Source organism: Crotalus tigris, unplaced genomic scaffold (assembly GCF_016545835.1).
Source record: "Crotalus tigris isolate CLP2741 ecotype Arizona unplaced genomic scaffold, ASM1654583v1 scf7180000017701.1507938, whole genome shotgun sequence".
NCBI classification, from domain to species: domain Eukaryota; kingdom Metazoa; phylum Chordata; class Lepidosauria; order Squamata; family Viperidae; genus Crotalus; species Crotalus tigris.
In genome coordinates, this window is record NW_024096577.1 from 134685 (window position 1) to 153809 (window position 19125).

The 19125-nt window shown below is 39.1% G+C and overlaps 2 protein-coding genes across 2 annotated transcripts; both read left to right on the plus strand.

Moving 5' to 3' along the window:
- Positions 1-150: 150 nt before the first annotated feature.
- RAB8A (RAB8A, member RAS oncogene family) lies at positions 151-10854 on the plus strand. Its single transcript, XM_039338436.1, has 8 exons — positions 151-323; positions 1394-1454; positions 2723-2783; positions 3484-3561; positions 4412-4501; positions 5620-5685; positions 6879-6929; positions 10245-10854. The coding sequence occupies exons 1-8, from the start codon at positions 200-202 to the stop codon at positions 10335-10337; spliced, it is 624 nt and encodes a 207-aa protein (XP_039194370.1). The 5' UTR covers positions 151-199; the 3' UTR covers positions 10338-10854.
- A 2493-nt stretch (positions 10855-13347) lies between these two features.
- On the plus strand, positions 13348-17951 carry FAM32A (family with sequence similarity 32 member A). The gene is made up of 4 exons (XM_039338441.1): positions 13348-13501; positions 14177-14321; positions 14443-14496; positions 17239-17951. The coding sequence occupies exons 1-4, from the start codon at positions 13425-13427 to the stop codon at positions 17305-17307; spliced, it is 345 nt and encodes a 114-aa protein (XP_039194375.1). The 5' UTR covers positions 13348-13424; the 3' UTR covers positions 17308-17951.
- The last annotated feature ends 1174 nt before the right edge of the window (positions 17952-19125 follow it).

Genomic DNA, 19125 nt, shown 5'->3' on the forward strand with positions numbered 1-19125 from the left:
GCCAATGGCAGACCCCCGCTGTCGTCAAGACCGTCAATTGACCAATGAGATTTTCAGTCCAATTTTTCCGGCTATAATCTAGGGAGGGAGGACACCTGATGACATTTCAGTCACAGTAACCAATGAAATTCCATCGTTATGAAGATGGACAGCTTTACTGGCCGGTAGCAAACCCCATAGAGCCGCCGGGTCGAAGAACATGGCGAAGACCTACGACTACCTCTTCAAGCTGCTGCTGATCGGCGATTCCGGCGTGGGCAAGACGTGCGCGCTCTTCCGCTTCAGCGAGGACGCTTTCAACGCCACTTTCATCTCCACAATCGGTGCGTCACCGCCTGGCAACGGGAGCATTCCCACCTACCGCCACTGTCGCTATGACAACTCCTTGCTCCCTCGCGACCTCAACCCCTTCCGGTCGGCGTTACTATGGAAACCGCCCCCTCCCTTCTCCTGTAGCTCCAGAGAGGGGCCCGGGTGCGAAGCGGGCCGCTGTTCAGACTTGGGAGCGGCGAGAGGCGGCGTCCCCTCTGAGACGTTGCGGAGATGAAGGAGGGAACGGGTGTCGTGTGGAATGAACTAGCAGGGTGATCTGGGTTGAAGTCCCCACACCAACGGCCCAAATTGTCTGAGTTCGGCTATCTCAGGGTGATTGTGAGGGTAGCTGAGATGGGAGAAAGGCCCTCCGTCCTTGTAATTTGGCGAAGGAAACAAAAATGTAGTGAATTATTTTTAAAAGACTTGTTAATAAAAGTTGAAGCCACTTTTCCAGGCAGAAAATTAGTGAAAAATTGTAATCTACCTTCGCTGGTTTTAGAGGAAGGAGAGAAAAGAAAGGAGAAAGGAATAGCAGTGAAAAACGAAACAAAACAAAAAACCAAAACAGCAGTGGGATTATGATAGATATAATGCTAGATTAGATCAGAGAAATCCTGCTTTCAAATCATTCACTAATCAATATCCCAACCAATCACTGAATAGGTGACAACATAGTTAATTAAACTGGAATTTGCTGCTGTCAGATGAGGCTATGGCTTTATGAGATGACTGAAGAAATTTATGTAAGGGCTGTCAAGTGGTAGTACTTTTGATGGCTTGGCAGCATCCCTTAACAGTGATTAAACAGCAATATTGGAGCTCCTGTTTTTAATTTTTTTGCAGATGAGATGTTGATCTACTACACCAGAGTTTCTCTTAATTTTCTATGATTATTTTGTGGACAAGTAGGTGAATGAGTTATTCTGAGAAAGGGTAATATACAAAGGTATATGAATAACTAAAAATCCAAAGAAACTGCATTGTCCATCATCCTCATCTGTAAAAAAGAACAATAAGATACTTTGATTCCTTAAAAAGTAAAAAATGTTATAATATGTTTCTAAATCTTCTTTTGTAGGTATTGATTTCAAAATCAGGACGATTGAACTCGATGGCAAGAAAATTAAGCTGCAAATATGGTAGGGGACATCTCAGAGGCTACCAATTTTGTTGTATCAAAATATAATATAAATGTGGTGAGCCTACAATACAGTTGAACACCAATATTGGGGGAAAGTGCTTCAAACCAAATGCCAAATTTTAACCATTATTTTTACATATAATATCTTTGATTTCATATAAGCTCAATATTATTATTAGGAAGTAAAAAACAAATAGCAGTAGACTGATTTGAACCTGCCAAGAAAAAGTCAAAGGCAAATTAAAGTAGTAGGTACCTCATAGAATTGGAGCAATCTGATCCATTTGCCTTCTGATTGTTGTTTTTGGCTAGACATTGTTTCATAGTTGTCTCATCTTTATCATCAAATACTCATATTACAAATATTTTACTGTATGCTTTCTGTTAACACCATGGATCTAGCCAAAACTGAACAATCAAAAGGAGTCCTGGATGAGCCAATCAGCTGTTTTACATAACAGGTAGTCCTTGACTTATCAACCACAATTGGGACCAGAATTTGCATTGCTAAGCAAGCAGGTGTTATGTGAGTCATGCCTGATTTTATGAGCTTTATGCCATGGTTGTTACACGGTTAAACAAATCACCATGGTTGTTACATGGTTGATAAGTGAATCCAGCTTCTCCCACTTGACTTTGGTTGTCAGAAGCTAGCTGGGAAGATTGCAAATGGCAAACATGTGATCTTGGGATGCTGCAACAGTTGTAAATACATTCCAGTTGCCCAGCATCCAAATTTTGGTCATATGACTGCAGGGATGCTGCAATAGTCATAAGTGCAAAGAACAGTCATAAGTAACTTTTTTAGCATTGTCACCACCTACCCTATTGTTCATTAATTTACTGGTTCCCTTGTACTTATACCTCTTCTATGGTGGAGAGGTCTGCCTCTTCTTCGTACAAGGATCATAAGTGAGCAGAAAATCCAATGGACCAAATACTATCCCTTTTCCACTTTGCCCTTCATCTAAGAACACTGGAGCTGAATGATAAGCTATGATAAAGATGGAGCAGAAATCTCTCTTCTACTTTCTGACATTAAGGTTGACTCAGCCTTCCATTCTTCCGAGGTCAGTAAAATGAGGACCCAGATTGTTGGGGGCAATATGCTGACTCTGTAAACTCCTTAGAGAGGGCTGTAAAACACTGAAGTGGTATATAGGTTTAAGTGCTATTGCTATTAAAGATTTATTAAATAGTGGTGTAATGTAAAAGTAGTATTATTTATAAAATCCCTTGAAACAACATTTTGTCTTATTCTTCTAGGGACACAGCTGGGCAAGAACGGTTCCGGACAATTACAACTGCTTATTATAGAGGAGCAATGGTAAGTTCAATTCTCTAAAGTACTGATGAGCATTAACACTAGATAGGGTCCCTCAAAGTCTCTTCCAATCTGTTAAGATAGTGGTTCTCAACCTTTCCTTGACCACAAATCCCTTTTAAATACCTTTTGTGGCCACAGACCATGGCCATGGCCCTCTACAACTTAAGATTTAAATCATAATATTTCTTCAAGGATTAGAGGACTTCCTGTGATAACATCACAGGCACCCCAGGTTTCTGCAGACCACAGGTTGAGAACCACTGTGTTAAGATGTTCCTTCAGTAAGAATTTGGCTGTAGTCAATGTTAACGCTTTTATATATAAGCTTGCTGTTTTTTGTTGCTTATTGCTTTTCTTCCATCTTTTCTAAATGCTTAGTGTTTAACTTACTTTATTTCCTTACCATACTGTCATTTCTTTCCTTTTTTATGTTTCAAAACTGATTCCCTATTCTCTTTTACATCAGATTTAAATCTCAGAGTTTTGAATGCTTTCCACACAATTCTCATCTGCCTACCCTCCCTCGCCCCCATCATCACTAGTCAGATCAGTCTCCTGCTTTTTTCCACCAAACTGTTCCTTGGAAAACCTTTCTCAATGCTATCAGCTAAGTTATATCAGTTATCTTGTTTACATTTACATTGTCAAGTCCCTATAAAATTAAAGAAGCAACAGTCTACTTTTCTGTCTCATTCTTTAGGGCATCATGCTAGTGTATGATATTACCAATGAGAAATCTTTTGAAAATATTCAGAACTGGGTCAGAAACATTGAAGAGGTATGTTTTCTTTATTAAAATGTATAAAACCTGTTGTTTTTTTAAGTGTCAGATTTGGGTTATTTCTCACAGGTCAAAGTGTAGGGGGGAAAACCCTGTATTTGTCTCCTGATATTTGGGAGATACTAACACTTAAGAAGTAAAGTTTATACTTGACAGCATATTGTTCAAGGCTCTACTTTCATTGACAGATAAGAGGATAGATTAAAGCTAATGGGAAAAGTCTATGTTTTTCTAAGACCCTCAAGAGCAGTCATTGCTCTGAGTAGACAATCCTCCTAAATAGATTTTGGTGACCTGATGACTTTCAAGGGTGTTGAGATTACAAAGTCTAAAACTTAAATCAGTAGAACCAGTAGTTGGTTTGGAATTTTGGAGATGTGATTCTAAGATAATCTGAATATCGCAAGGTTATTGAAAGCTAGATGAATATACAATCTTTCTTTCCATAGGGCAGCTTTCTATTTCTTCCTAAACTTTTAGCCTAATGATGTCTGTTTGATTGCTGCAGAAAGTTGCGCTGTGGAATATTATTAATATTTTGCAGTCTAAATAAAATTTCATTCTTATTTAGCACAGCACCACATTCTGTGAGAAGTCTAGGTCTGATAGTGACAACATTCCCTATAGCTAGATTTCTTTTGTGGCATGGATAAAATGAGTACATGAAACAAAGAGATGAAGTAGTTGGCCTTTAAAATCTCTTATAACTTTAGGATTTTATAAAATTTGATGACAAAGAAGTTGTCCATATTAGCAATTTTTCCTTAAGCATCAAGGGAGGAATAATACATACATGCCAATTATGTTGTGATAATATCATAAACTAGTTGTATTTTCTTTCTCTTAGCATGCATCTCCAGATGTAGAAAAAATGATCCTTGGAAATAAGTGTGACATAACCCACAAGCGGCAGGTTTCCCGAGAGCAAGGTGAAAAGGTAAGGTTGATCCTAGAATCTAGAAATTCAGAGGATCACATAAAAAGCAATAAATAATTACCCAGCTCTGTACAGGTAGTCCTTAACTTACAACCACAATTGATCCCAAAATTTCCATTGCAAGATATTTGCTCAGTGAATTTTGCCCCATTTTGCAACCTCTGTTTTTATGGTTAAGTGAATCACGGCAGTTGTTAAGTTAGTAACACGGTTGTTAAGTGAATCCGATTTTCCCATTGACTTGGCTTGTCAGGTCACAAAAGGTGATCACATGCCTCAGGACACTGCAGTTATCATAAATACATGCCAGGTACCAAGTGTCTGAATTTTGATTATGTGATCATGGGGATGTTGCAATGGTCTTAAGTGTGAAAAATGGTCATAAGTCACTTTGTAACTTTGCATGGTCACTAAACAAATGGTTAAGGTGGAAGAATAGACAATATCATTCAGGAGGTTTGGTACTTACTCTGAAGTTGTATTAGGCTAACAGAAAACAACAAAATATTGGAACAGCCATGCTGGCAGTGAAAACTCTAATACAATTCACCTTTAATCATATATAAATCATCAGCCCTTGTGAAGACTACAGTAGGCTCCAGAAAACTTAAGATATTTCATATCATTTGCTTGATCTATCTATCTTTGTTCTGCGACACAAAGTGAAAAAAGAAAGCTCCTCTCTGATACCCTTTGTTCTTAGTCTGGACATTGAACTGAACATGACATAAGGGTGACCTAATTGGAGTACTTTGAGCATTTAACCAAAGAGGGTAGAAAAAAGCATTATGTCAGTGCAGTTGGCCCAACTTGGATGACTGTTTTTCTTAACCTTTGAGCCCTGAAAGGCCTTTGGTCTTTGTATGTTGTTAGAAATGTATTTATTGCTACAAATAGGGAAGCAGTTTCTAGCTAGTTTCTAGAAAAGCAGTTTTAAATAGTTAAAAAAAAAAAAACAGAAACCCATCTGTTGGACAGCAGCTAATATGCCGACATCAGATTGTCTGTATAGCTTTTGTATTCCTATCACATTAGAATGTTTTGTTTTTTGGTAACAAAAGAGGAGAATTTCATGTTAAAATTCTGTTTCAATTAATCTGAGGTCTCTTTTTCTTCAGCTTGCTATTAGCTTTGGAATTAAATTCATGGAGACCAGCGCAAAGGCAAACATTAATATAGATAATGTAAGTATTGGCTCTTCATCTTGTAAAACTACCGTTGTCCCAGTGGCAAAGGGTTGATCTATTGTGATATCCCAAATGTGATTCTGGCTCTGATTTGGATTCCAGTGCTAAGAAGGGTCTTAGTGGCTTCCAGTGGTTGGTGTCAAACTATCATATTAATATAGAAAAAGGGCAATCATTTGGAATAATTGCATCAATTATATTTAATTTGGTATTATTTTTTAAAACCCACTGACCTCTTTACCATGGCCATACTAAGTTTCTAGACTATAACCATCAACCACTCAAATGCCAAGTGCATCACCTGAAACAGTTTTACTTTTTGAACATTAGACTTTCCTTCTTGTTCACTACACTAGCCTTTTGCAAAGTTCTCTAATTTTAATCTCAAACATCTAGCAATCTTACTGCACATTCTTTGGTCTCATAACAAAAACAGTGTATAGCTAATCCTGTAGGAGACTGCATAATGGGTGTTTATTACGCCAGTTGGGAATCTTGGCAGTTGTAGCTGCCACACATCCCAATTGTTTATGGCCATATTCTGTAACTGTTGACCTATGAATGAATGGCCAAATGTTTTCTGTGTCCTTCCTCATTTTGAATAATTTGTGTTTAATTTTGGTGTTCTTTATATAAAGAAAACAGTTGAAAAGCAACCTGGAGTGCAGCTTGTAGCAGTGAAGCATTTTTCAGTCCTGCACTTTTAATAATAATAGTAGTAGTAGTAAAGTTGGAAGGGACCTTGGAGGTCATCTAGTCCAACCCCCTGCTCGGGCAGGAAACCCTACACCATTTCGGACAAGTGGCTGTCCAGTCTCTTCTTAAAAACTTCCAGTGTTGGAGCATTTACTGCTTCTGGAGGCAAGCTGTTCCACTGATTAATTGTTCTCACTGTCAGGAAGTTTCTCCTTAGTTCTAGGTTGCTTCTCTCCTTGATTAGTTTCCACCCGTTGCTTCTTGTCCTGCCTTCAGGTGCTTTGGAAAATAGCTTAATTCCCTCTTCTTTATGGCAGCCCCTGAGATATTGGAATACTGCTATCATGTCCCCCCTTGTCCTTCTCTTCGTTAAACTAGACATACCCAATTCTAGCAACCGTTCCTTATATGTTTTAGCCTCCAGTCCCCTAATCATCTTTGTTGCTCTTCTCTGTACTCTTTCTAGAGTCTTGTATTTCTTGTTTTCATTTTAGGCATTTTTTACACTTGCCAGAGACATCAAAGCAAAAATTGACAAGAAACTGGTAAGCACCTTCACTATAATAAAATTCTCTTGGGGAAAGTCTCTGAACTGTGACAAATATTCTCTTTCATGAGTGTGAAGATTCCCTGATTGTTTGACTCATTGACTGAGTTCACACATCACTCTAAGTCAGACATGTCAAACTCGTGACGTCACGCAACGTATCGGGACAGTTTCGCCATTGGTGGCAATCGGGTGGGCGCGGCTTCCGGATGATGCGTCCGGCCCGCGGGCTGGCAGTTTGACACCCCTGCTCTAAGTGGTTTGTTTTGTTTAGATTAGGCAATAACGTTAAGAAGCTAGGTGCACAAGTAGTGTTCTCATCAGTACTCCCAACAAAAGGCCAACATCCGTTGAGGAGAAAAATAATTTTAGAAATAAACCATTGGTTAAAGGGTTGGTGTCGCCAAGAAAACTTTGGTTTTGTGGATCATGGGCTGCATTTCTTACACGAAGGACTCTTGGCAAGGAATGGGCTGCACCTCACGAAAACAAGGAAAAATGTACTCGGAAAAAGACTGACCCAACTCATCAGGAGGGCTTTAAACTAAAATCGAGGGGGAAGGGTGACCAATCTCTAGAACCCAAAACCAATCACAAGTCCCAAGAAAACAAACCAAACAATGAGGTAGGCAGTGATGAGAAAAAAGAAAAACTCAAACAACAATCAGGAGATGCAGGAAATATACCCATGGACAGGGATAAAAATCTTAAATGCTTATATACAAATGCTCAAAGCTTGGGGAACAAACAGGGCGAACTAGAAGCAATAGTACACAAGGGAAGGTATGACATAGTTGGCATTACAGAAACCTGGTAGGACGAAACCCATGAATGGAATGGACTAATGGATGGATACAAATTGTTCAAAAGAAACAGGTCTACAAAAAGAGGGGGAGGAGTTGGACTATATGTAAGAGAACACTACACGTCTACCGAAATGCACATGATCAAAGATAAAACCTCCAGAATGTATATGAGTCAATATAAAAGAGAAAAAAAGTGACATTGCCATAGGTGTATATTACAGGCCACCCAACCAATCAGAAGAAATAGATAAACTTTTTGCCAACCAGTTAACAAATGTATGTAAGAAGCATACCGCAATAGTAATGGGAGACTTCAACTATCCAGATATCAACTGGGAGACAAACTGCAGTGAGCAAGAGATCAAACAGATTCCTAACCAGCCTAGCCGACAACTTTGCCACCCAAAAGGTGGAGGTGGGAACTTGATGTAAAGCTATACTGAACTTAATCCTTACTAATAGAAAAGAAGTGATAGAGGAAATTGAAATTGCCGTAACCTTGGGTGAAAGTGACCACGTCATACTGGAATTTAATATATTGCAAACACTAGCAATAGAAAACAACCCCACCAGTGTCTCAAACTTCAAAAGAGTTGACTTTAACAAACTCAGAGGGAACCTAGGAAAGATCCCATGGATGAACATCCTAAAGGGGAAAACAACCCAAGAAGCATGGGGAAACTCTGAAAAATGCGATCATAAAAGCCCAGGCCAGCACAATACTACTGAAAAAGAAAAACAAGAAAGTCAAGCATGGGTGTATAAAGATCTCTCTGACAAACTGAAAGAGAAAAAGGACAAATACAAAAAATGGAAAGAGGGGCACATAACTAAGGCCGATTATCAGCAGACAGTCAGAACATGCAATGATGATGTCAGGAAAGCAAAGGCTCAGAACGAACAAAGACTTCCAACAGAAATCAAGGATAATAAAAAAAAGTTTCTTTTAACATATTAACAAGAAAAAAGTCAAGGAAACTAGGAACACGAAATAACAGGCAATAGGGAGAAAGCAAAACTGCTTAACTCATACTTTGCATCAATCTTCACACAAAAAGAAACTATAGCCCAACATACCAAAAAAACCACTGCAAAAGACAAACTAGAAACAAAAATTAAGCAAGAAAATGGTAAGAGAACACCTATCTGACCTTGACGAGTATAAATCACTGGGACGCGACAGATTACATCCCAGAGATCTGAAGGAGCTGGCAGATGTTAGAACCATTACACTACATCTTTCATAAATCCTGGAGCACCAGGGAAGTACCTGAAGATTGGGAAAGGGCTGATGTAGTTCCCATCTTCAAGAAAGGGAAAAAAACAGATCCGGGAAACTACAGACCATTCAGTTTAACATCAATACCTGGGGAAGATCCTAGAAAAGATAATGAAATAACAAATCTGCAAACAACTAGAAGCAAACATATTTATAACTAGTAGCCAGCACGGGTTTGTTAAAAACAGATCATGCCAAACCAATCTAACTTCATTCTTCAATAAGGTGACTACACTAGTGACCAACTAAATGCTGTGGATGTAGTATACTTAGATTTCAGTAAGGCATTTGATAAGGTAGACCACAACCTACTCCTTGGTAAGCTAGAAAAAGGTAGAATAGACAACATCACCACCAGATGGATCTGTAACTGGCTGGCAAATCATACTCAATGAGTAGTCCTCAATGGCACTACATTTACCTGGAGAGAAGTAAGCAGTGGGGTACCACAAGGTTTCGTCTTCCTTTATAAATGACTTAGATGAGGGAATTGAAGGGGAACTCATCAAATTTGCAGGTGACACCAAACTGATAGGAGTAGCCAACACCCCAGAAGACAAACTCAGGATCCAAAAAGATCTTGACAAACTTGAACAATGAGCCCTATCCAACAAAATGAGTTTTAATGTGGAGGAAAGCAAAGTTTTACATTTAGGCAGGAAAAAATAAAGGTACAAGTACAGATTGGGTGAGACCTGGCTCAAAAACAGTAACTGTGAGAGGGACCTTGGAGTCCTAGTGGACGATCACTTGACTATGAGCCAGCAGTGTGCGGCAGCAGCCAAAAAAGCTAATACAGTCCTGCGTTATATAAACAGAGGTATAGAATCAAGATCACACAAAGTATTAGTACATAGTGATCATGTAAAACAAGAGCTCATAATTGGAGTTCTGAATCTAAAATTCCAAAGTGGGTACAAAAACTGTGTCTTTCACTTTTTTTTTATTCAACTGATTTCATAATTACTGTATATAATTATCCAATATGCCATACATAATTTTGCTGCTCTGGATATTTTGTTGCATAGCATTGCTGGCAACCTAATATTACTTACATGTTCCAACAGTATTTCAGCATTACTTCATTAGTTTTGGCTAGTTCTGCTGGCATAACTGGTATAACAATAGTATAATAGAGCTTCCACTCTATTCTGCTAGCGGGTTTTAAGTTTAAGAATGACTTTTAAATTTCCTAGTAACTGAATCTCACCATTCTTTACCTTTCTAGGAAGGCAATAGCCCTCAGGGCAATAGCCCAGGAATGAAGATCAGCCCAGATCAGCCAAAGAAAAGCAGTTTTTTCCGATGTACCCTTCTGTGAGGGGCATGGCCTTAACATGAGGTGCTGTTCAATATTTCTGGACTTGCCCATTTGCACGGCCTTTTTTCCTCTCTGGATCTGATTCTACATTAGTCTAATGCAATGGGACAAAGTGGCTCCTTTTCATAATCGTCCCTTCTGCGATAAAGAACTCCATCACTGCTCCACCTGACAAATGTGGGGCATGTAGATCAAGAAATCAGATACCGGACATTTTGAAACAGGCTTTTCTTTTTTTCTCGGGAGATGTGGTTTGTTAACTGTATCATGGCTAGTAGAAAAAGTAATGATCAGCATAATTCTAAATGATTTTCCTCTGCCTTTCCAATCTATGAAGGAGTATAGGGTGTAGCCTGTAAGACAGAATGAAGCACTGACATTTGTAGTGGATTACTCACCCTCCCTCTTGGGAGTCAGGAAAAATAAATTAGTCTGTTCTTGGCACTCATTCTAGACACTCCCACGATAGAAATTGCACAATGTCTCAAAATAAAAATAAATTATTTTTTTAGAGAAATCTGTGTGTATTCTTACATATACAGGTCAAATTCCTCTTGTGCTTCCTTCACAATATAGGAGATTGATTCAGAGAGTGTATTATTTGACTGATTAGACAAATGTTTGTTTTGGAGTGGATAGCTGTGAGCTTCAAGTCCTTGTGATCATATAAATGTTCCCAGCAGGTTAGACAACACCAGTTCACTTTGCTTACTACACCTTGGCCTGTCTGTGCTAATCTTGCAATTCTTATTTGGCATTAGACACTTGTCTGACTTACAAATACAGTAGCTGTTTTCTCCTTTGAGAAAGTCATTTTGGTTCAGCTTTTTCTGTGGAATTTTCTGAAATTCCCAGGCACAAGTTCAAACTTAGTATTGACCCTGCCACATATATGGCCACAATAAAAACCTGATCTTGTAACTTTTCTCCAGAGTATTCAGGATTCCAGTATAACTTCTGTATCTCTGGGAGACTCACTTATATGTTGGAGCCTGTTTACAAGACATTGATTATTAAAAGGTGATTTGGGCTTCATGACTAAAACTATCTTCATCAATGATTTGGATGAGGGGATAGATGCGGAAATCATCATATTTGCAGATGACACCAAGCTGGCAGGAAGACAGGCTCAAGATAAAGGAGGATCTGGGCATTGTTGAACACTGGGCACTATCTAACAAAATGAAATTCAATGGTGAAAAAAGTAAGGTTCTACATTTAGGCAAGAAAAACCAAATGTACAGATATAGTATAGGGGTACCTTGCTCAATAATAGTAATTGTGAGAGGGACCTTGGAGTCCTAGTGGACAATCACTTAAATATGAGCCAGCAGTGTGCTGCCGCTGCCCAAAAGGCTAACACAGTGCTAGGCTGAATTAACAGGGATAGAATCAAGATCACGTGAAGTATTAATACCACTTTACAATGCTTTGGTAAGGCCACACTTGGAATACTGCATCCAGTTTTGGTCACCACGATGTAAAAAAGATGTTGAGACTCTACAAAGAGTACAGAGAAGAGCAACAAAGATTAGGGGACTGGAGGCTAAAGCATATAAGGAACGGTTGCTGGAATTGGGTATGTCTAGTTTAATGAAGAGAAGGACGAGGGGGGACATGATAGCAGTGTTCCAATATCTCAGGGGCTGCCACAAAGAAGAGGGAGTCAAGCTATTTTCCAAGGCGCCTGAAGGCAGGACAAGCAGCAACAGATGGAAACTAAGCAAGGAGAAAAGCAATCTAGAACTAAGGAGAAACTTCCTGACAGAACAGTTAACCAGTGGAACAACCTGCATTGGCTGATACTGCCCCTTCAAGAACCCAGCACCTAGACGTTACAAGTCAACTTGAAACCTTCAAACTCTTTCCTGCCCAACCTAAAAAACAGGATGAAAGAAAGGATTCCCATCTATTACCTTATAATAACAAAGACAAAGGTTACAAGCAAAGATTCAGCTTACTGTCTAAAATCTTTGATAGAGCAAGCAAATACTGTACACACCTAGAGATCCTTCCCATCTCCGCTAAAGTTGATACCAAAAGCTGGACTTAAATTTATCTCAAAAGGACTTGGAAATGTAAATTTTTAATCTCTGCTTTTGGGAAACTAAAGCTAAAAATACATACATCTCAAATTGTAAATCACGTTACCATCTCAAAAAATGCAAAATAATATCTTTTTCTTTTATCTCTTTATACTTTTTTCTCAGTTCTTTCAGTCCAGCAGGCAGTTCAGTTACCAAGATTATCGTTTTCCATTTGCTAGATCTGGCTATCCTGCAGCACATTTGCTAATTTAGTCTTGTTTCCTGAACACAAGGAGATTCAAGTCTCTGGAAGCATTCAACAAGAGCTTGATCAAGACCGAAGACCAAATATCTGTCAGCAAGAAATACAAGCTGCACCAGGTCCCAGCAATGGTGGTTCTTACTGGACCTTGCATTTCTTTCAAAGACAATAGCAACCAATGGTGGAGTTTACATTCATGACTGCAGTTCAAGTGTTTCATTTGGAGACCAAATTCAGGTCTCCACTTAGCCATGAAGTTCACTAAAGTGACTTTGCGCCGGTCACTATCAGTCTAATCTTCCTCACCAGCCTATGATGAGAATGATATGAGAGAATCTTTTGAGGAAAAACAAAATGAACTGCAATGTGCCTTGCAATGATCGAGGGGACGTGAGGGCAAGCGTCTTATGACAATCCTGCAGTGTAGTCCACTTCCGAAGCTGGGCCTCCCTAAATGTACGTATCTCAGATAAAACATTCCCCCTGGCTTGCTCGCAGCTCCAACTACGTTTCTCTTTTGTTTTCCTTAACATTCCAAATAGTACAACCTTTTATGAATCTTCAGTAATTAGTTCCTGGAACCGCTCTAGCATTTAACTCTCTATGGGTTAAAAAAAAACTGCCGTTCCTTTATTTTAGGGATCCGCCCGTTTACTCATTCCGAGGTTTCTTGTTGTTTGGTTCGTTTAACCCGGAACTACTTTCGTAGACCTGTCCTCACATCCCCTGGAAGAGAGAGAGAGAGAAGGGGGGGGGTTGGGGAGGAGAAACGTTGATGTGCTGAAAGAAACGGGGGTTATGTCGGAGTACGAACCTGTCCAGCGAGGCGCTCTGCGTCTGAAGGGGGACACCGGCGGCGGGTCTGCGGGGAAACGGTGAGGGGAGCCTCCCAAGGCAGAAATTTGATAAGAGAGGCGGCCGCGGAGACGCTGGTTTTGTTCAATCTTCATCTTGTTTTTAAAAGTCCTACACTCACCCCATTCTTTTGGGGAGGCGGGGCTTCTTTTGCCGATAGCCAAAAAGAAATAATAAAATCTAATTTCTAGCTTTGGTCATCTGTAAGAAAACAAAGAGGCTTCACGACCACAACAAGAGAAGGAGAATGATTAATTTGGCTGTTGCTGTTGTAAAAGCTCTGGGAAAGCAAGGCGAGGCTGCCTCAAAAGAAAAGGCCCACTGTTGGAAAGACTTGGTCTTTTGTATAGTCACCCACACGTTAAAAGGGCAAAGAGGCGACGCATTTGAGAAGTTAGTGGAGTTTATAAATTGACAATGCTTAATTCCACTCCCCGAAATTAAGAAGTGGAGATATGATTCATAATTAGCAAAGTGTTTTAAAATCCTGATCTCTGCTCTAAAGACCCTATCCCCAAGCTTGATTCTTTGTGCCATGTTCCAATTTACCCTTTTCTCTAACAAGAAAATCCAAATAAAAACAAAGCAGAGTATGGGTGAAGATGTAGAAAGTTATCTTATTTTTCCTATCGTGCTTTATGAAAGAATTTTACTTACAATGGGTTTTATCTCAATGGTCTTTTTTTTTTTTTTAGAAAGAAGAAGAAAGATAAAGAAAGAAGCAAGATTGTAGACCAGATTGTGAGCAGCAAGAAGCAGGAGGAAGAAGAGGAAAAGAAACGGGCGTTGGACAAACGTACTCCAGCGCAGCTGGCCTATGAAAAAATGCAGGAAAAGCGGGTGAGTGTCTTAAGAGGAAAAAGGACCACTAAAGAGAGTTTGGGTGAAGCGGAAACTCATCAAGTGCAAAAATGTTCCTTGGCAGAATAACAATAACCAGTACTCTCTTTTTATTCTGTAGCAAATAGAACGAATCTTGAAAAAAGCATCCAAAACCCACAAGCAGAGAGTAGAGGTAAGTTCTTGCTTTTTGAGCTACATGTTCCTGCATAAAAGTAAACTATGTTATGATTTAGCATTCTATATCACCCAATCTAAGATGCCTCTAAGGAGGAAAAAATATGGATGAAAACGTTACTATTTAGATAGATACCTAAGCTATTTGCAAAAGAAGGTTAATCGATTTCCCCCTCAATCTCCCCTCATATCCTTCTATATTATAGAACAGCCTAAGTGATTTCTCTGGCAGGCAGTTCTTCCTTGGTCATTAGTCATTAGAGAAAACAAAATAAGAAAGACCTTTGAGATTATCCACTCTATTCAGGATTGTACTACTACAGCATTCCTTAAAAATGGCTATTTTTAAAAACATCTCTAGATAAAGAGAATCCATCTTAGGCGATCTGTCTCATTATTTATATATATTTTTAATCTTTTTTTATATTATTTTTTTTAACACACACCCCCATCTCCCTCAGAGAGTTGCTCTGGGTGGTGTACAATATATTGAACAGCTTTTACTGTTAGGAACTGATGTCCAATTAATGTCTGCTTTAAAATGAAATAATTTAAACCCATCATCTATCTATTCCACCCTATAAAGGTTTGTCAGATTTTTGAAGATTGCACATCTTCAGCTGTCTTTACCCTTCCAGTTAGGATCAGATCTAGGAAGGATAATCCCTTTGTTTTTGACCTCCTGGAAAATGAAAGTCAGAAAACTGAATAATCTTGGGTACTTTGCAGTTTTAATTATATGGAGTGTGGACAGTTGAATCTCCCATGTTTTTCTTCCCTGAAAGTTTTCTAAGCTGGTCAACCAAGGCATTATTTAAATTTTCTGTTGTTTATAGCGTACTCCCATAGAATATATTATTATACTTTTCCTTGTATTTTTACTCAGTGTCCTTGTCTGGAGCCTTGTGTTCAGATAGCTAGATCTGTATAAACAGATGTGCACTTTCATTTAATACCATTGCTCCTCCGTCCATTTAATATGATCTATTCCTGTTGAAATGTATTTATTTACTAAGTTTTGTATGTGACCCCAATCAAAGTACTCATAGTTTCATAATCCAAATCCACAATCATTAAAACAATTCAAAACAAGCAATAAAAATCATACAAATAAAAACTGGCATGAGATACAACTGCCCCATTGTACAGGTAGTCCTCAACTTACAACCGTTTAACAATGGTTCAAAGTTATGACAGCCTGGATAAGTAATTTATGAAAGGGCTTTTCAACCTTTTCACCCATTGTACCGCTTTTAGGATATGGCAATATCCGAGTACCACCCGTTGCCTAGCAAGGTGTCAAAAACTTAATGACCAAAAAAAAAAGGGGGGGGAAGTGATAAAGTACAGGTAGTCCTCAACTTACAACAGTTCGCTTAATGACTGTTTGAAGTTACAATGGCACCGAAAAAGTGCCCCCCAAGCCACAGCCAAGCAAGACACCTGCCTGCCCAGCAACGCTCTTCCTTTTTGAGGCTTTCATTGTTGTGAGCATTTCTGTTGAGGATTGGCAGCTGGGTGGCGTGGGGGGTGTTTGGTTTTTATTCCCCCCATCTGCTGGGTGGTTGCAGCAGGTTTTGGTCACTTCACATGACCCTAGGACGCTGTGACCGTCATAAATATGAATCAGTTGCCAAGCATCTGAATGTAAATCACAAGACTCTGGAGATGCTGCAACATTCCAGCTGATCGGCGCTTCTTCAGGGCTCAGCAGAAGTGCCAGGATCAGCACCGGGCTCCAGGGCTTCCACTGAGCCCTGACAGCCCTGCAGCTGCAGCCATCTCTCGCTCAGGCTTGTGCGGTGCTGCCACTGGTTCAGCTCATTCTCCTCCCCCGCTACCACTTTTCTAGGATGGTCGCGTACCACCTGCCAGGTGCCAATGCACCACAGGTGGTACCCGCACCACTGGTTGAAAAGCCCTGCTTTATGACACATCCTCAAAGATAAAACTATGACACCACCCAGCAGTCACATGATCACAATTCAGGCATTAGGCAACCGGCTCACATTTACAACGGTTGCAATGTGTTGCAGTCACGGATCAATTGGGGAAGCCATAATGACCAATTTGCTTAACAATGGTAAAAATGTTAATTAAATTTGGTCTGGTCACATGATGACCGTTTAACGATATATCACTTAGGGACTGAAATTCCAGTCCCAATTGTGATTGTTAAATCGAGAACTACCTGTATCCCCTTTTCCTCCTTGAACTCCCAGCAGAAGAGCAGTTCTTAACCACCTTCCAAATATTTAAGAAAGGCCCTACCTAATTTTGCAAGAGGAGACAAAGACAAGTTGTTCAGTAGAGTTGGGGCAAACATCAATTCTCAATCCCTTCATTTCATGCCAAGTCAGATGAGATCTTCAGGATGGTTCAATAAGACATGTAACTTCCTTCCTGTAATTACATGCTCATTATTAGGTGCCTGTTGAATCTCTCCCAGTGCCAGTTTACACATAGCATCAACGCTATTTTCTGAGCTCTTTCCTCCTCCTTACTTCTAAATGTGTATCCTTTTGATTAGACTGTTATAAAAATTGTGTTAATATATTTAAGGTTTCTTATTTTGGATTAATGTAGATTGAATACATACAAGCTAGATTCACCTAAATCAGAGGGAGTTTAGGTATTGACAATGAAATTTATTCAAATAGATATTTGCCAACTCTGGATATTTGTACTCTATATTTGTAAATGAGTTCTTGTTTCCAACTAATATTCTTTTCTTTCTTAGGATTTTAATAGGCACTTGGATACTCTGACTGAGCATTATGACATCCCCAAAGTCAGCTGGACTAAATGAGCATCTTTTCCATCAACATTTTCTTCTTATAAAATCTTTGTTTCTGATGTGAGGACAGACAGAGGTGTTGAGCTGCAACTCATTTGCCAGAATTGCTGTTTTCTTGTAACTTCCTTTTCTTGATGAAACTTGCTTTGAAAGAGACACACGGCACCTATTACTTCAAGTAACTGGCAGTTAGCTGTTTAAGCTGTTTAAGTTATTTCTGCTTTATTGTTGCACATTTAAGGACAAATTAATCCTTGGCTAATTATAGACAAGATCAGACATATACAAAACTTAGGATTTATGCAAATACTGTTGCTGAAAAACAGCTCAAGAAGGACAATTTAAATGCTTGGGGTGGGAGAATTACTCTGTGTATTGCTTTTCTAACTTGATTGCTGCATTGTAAAAGTATAAGTAAATGCAAAGGGAATAATTATATCAGCCAAAGCATTCATCCAGCATATTTCCATCATTTCTGAACACCCCAATTCAATGGCTCTACCATCTTCTTGGTATACAATCTCATCATTTCTGAAGAAATATTAATTGTAAAACAATTCTAATGACTCCCAGCTGGAAGGACCACTGTATTCTCTAAATTGTAATTTACTTATAATGATGAAAATTTGTTTAAATAAACTAATTAAAATCACATAGTTTGATTATAAATAAAGAGCGTGCCTATACCATATTGAAAGTTTAATACCACTACAAAAAGGTGATACTGAAACTAAATGGGTTGACTAAAACCAGCAGCAATATTGTTTTAATTCTTACCCATTTGAATCCTCCTTCCGTGTACAAGGATGACAGGATAATCATTTTGGTTTTATAGCATCAATATTTAATTTTAAAGCTAAGCTCCGGAAAGGGACAAAAATGAAAGCTACTGTAAACCCAGATTATATCTCAGCAAATGTATGTGCCACTTTTGGTTTTGTAGTTTTTGTGAACTGCTACGATCTTAATGTTTTATCTTCCTTCAGTTGATTTTAGACTCAAGTCTGTTGATCCCATGTAGGATTTTCTTCTTGGCATAAGGTGTAGAAGTGTGTTAGGGTTGTGCACCATGTAGGGGCTGCAAAAACGTGAAAGTTATACCTGTAATACTTTAAAGCAGCCCTTCCTTCTAAGAATAGACACACCTTTGTGTGTTGCATGCTCACTTCAGCAATGTCCCAAGTGGTGCAGTTTTAAACCATGCATCATAATGCAGTATGAAAAAACTTTGGGCGGATCTGAAAGTTGTCAGCCTGACTTTCAAATAGGACTTATCTACTCCCTTGTCCCCCCCCCCCGCTCCACTCAATGTCTTGCACTAATTTTGTACATTTTACTTAAATGTCTAATCCTTTCAGTAGTTCGAGATGGGTCACAGTTGCACACATCTGATTCTCTGAGGGTGGTCCTGGATTGTTGATTATCTGCTGTGGTAATGGATAGGACAAATTAAAACCAAGGCAATAATAGATATTCTAATTGAAATTTGGTGTGTAAGCTGTTTTAGATGTGAGGTTCACTATTCTAAAAGGTTGAACTTGGGAGTGGCCCAGAATTGTTATTGCAGTGGAAATGGCCTTTTTGCTGTTTGAGTTACCAGGCACCTCTTGTAAATTTAGGCAACGTCCCTAAAGCACACCATTTTTTCATTATACAGTAGTCCTCAACGTACAATCATTTGTTTAATGGCTGTTAAAAGTTACAATGGCACTGAAAAAAGTGACTTATGACCATTTGTGACATGACTGTTGCAGCATCCCCATGGTCACATGATCAAAATTCAGATGCTTGGCAATTGGTTTATATGTATGAGGGCTGCAGTGTCCTGGG

What these genes read in the sequence shown, in the direction of transcription:
- RAB8A (XM_039338436.1), top strand. Translation starts at nt 200, where the DNA reads ATGGCGAAGACCTACGACTACCTCTTCAAGCTGCTGCTGATCGGCGAT. An exon ending in CTTATTATAGAGGAGCAATG is followed by an intron (nt 2,784 to 3,483) that starts GTAAGTTCAATT and finishes CTCATTCTTTAG; the next exon opens with GGCATCATGCTAGTGTATGA. An exon ending in CAAACATTAATATAGATAAT is followed by an intron (nt 5,686 to 6,878) that starts GTAAGTATTGGC and finishes TTTTCATTTTAG; the next exon opens with GCATTTTTTACACTTGCCAG.
- FAM32A (XM_039338441.1), top strand. Translation starts at nt 13,425, where the DNA reads ATGTCGGAGTACGAACCTGTCCAGCGAGGCGCTCTGCGTCTGAAGGGG. An exon ending in GGCGGGTCTGCGGGGAAACG is followed by an intron (nt 13,502 to 14,176) that starts GTGAGGGGAGCC and finishes TTTTTTTTTTAG; the next exon opens with AAAGAAGAAGAAAGATAAAG. An exon ending in CCCACAAGCAGAGAGTAGAG is followed by an intron (nt 14,497 to 17,238) that starts GTAAGTTCTTGC and finishes TTTCTTTCTTAG; the next exon opens with GATTTTAATAGGCACTTGGA.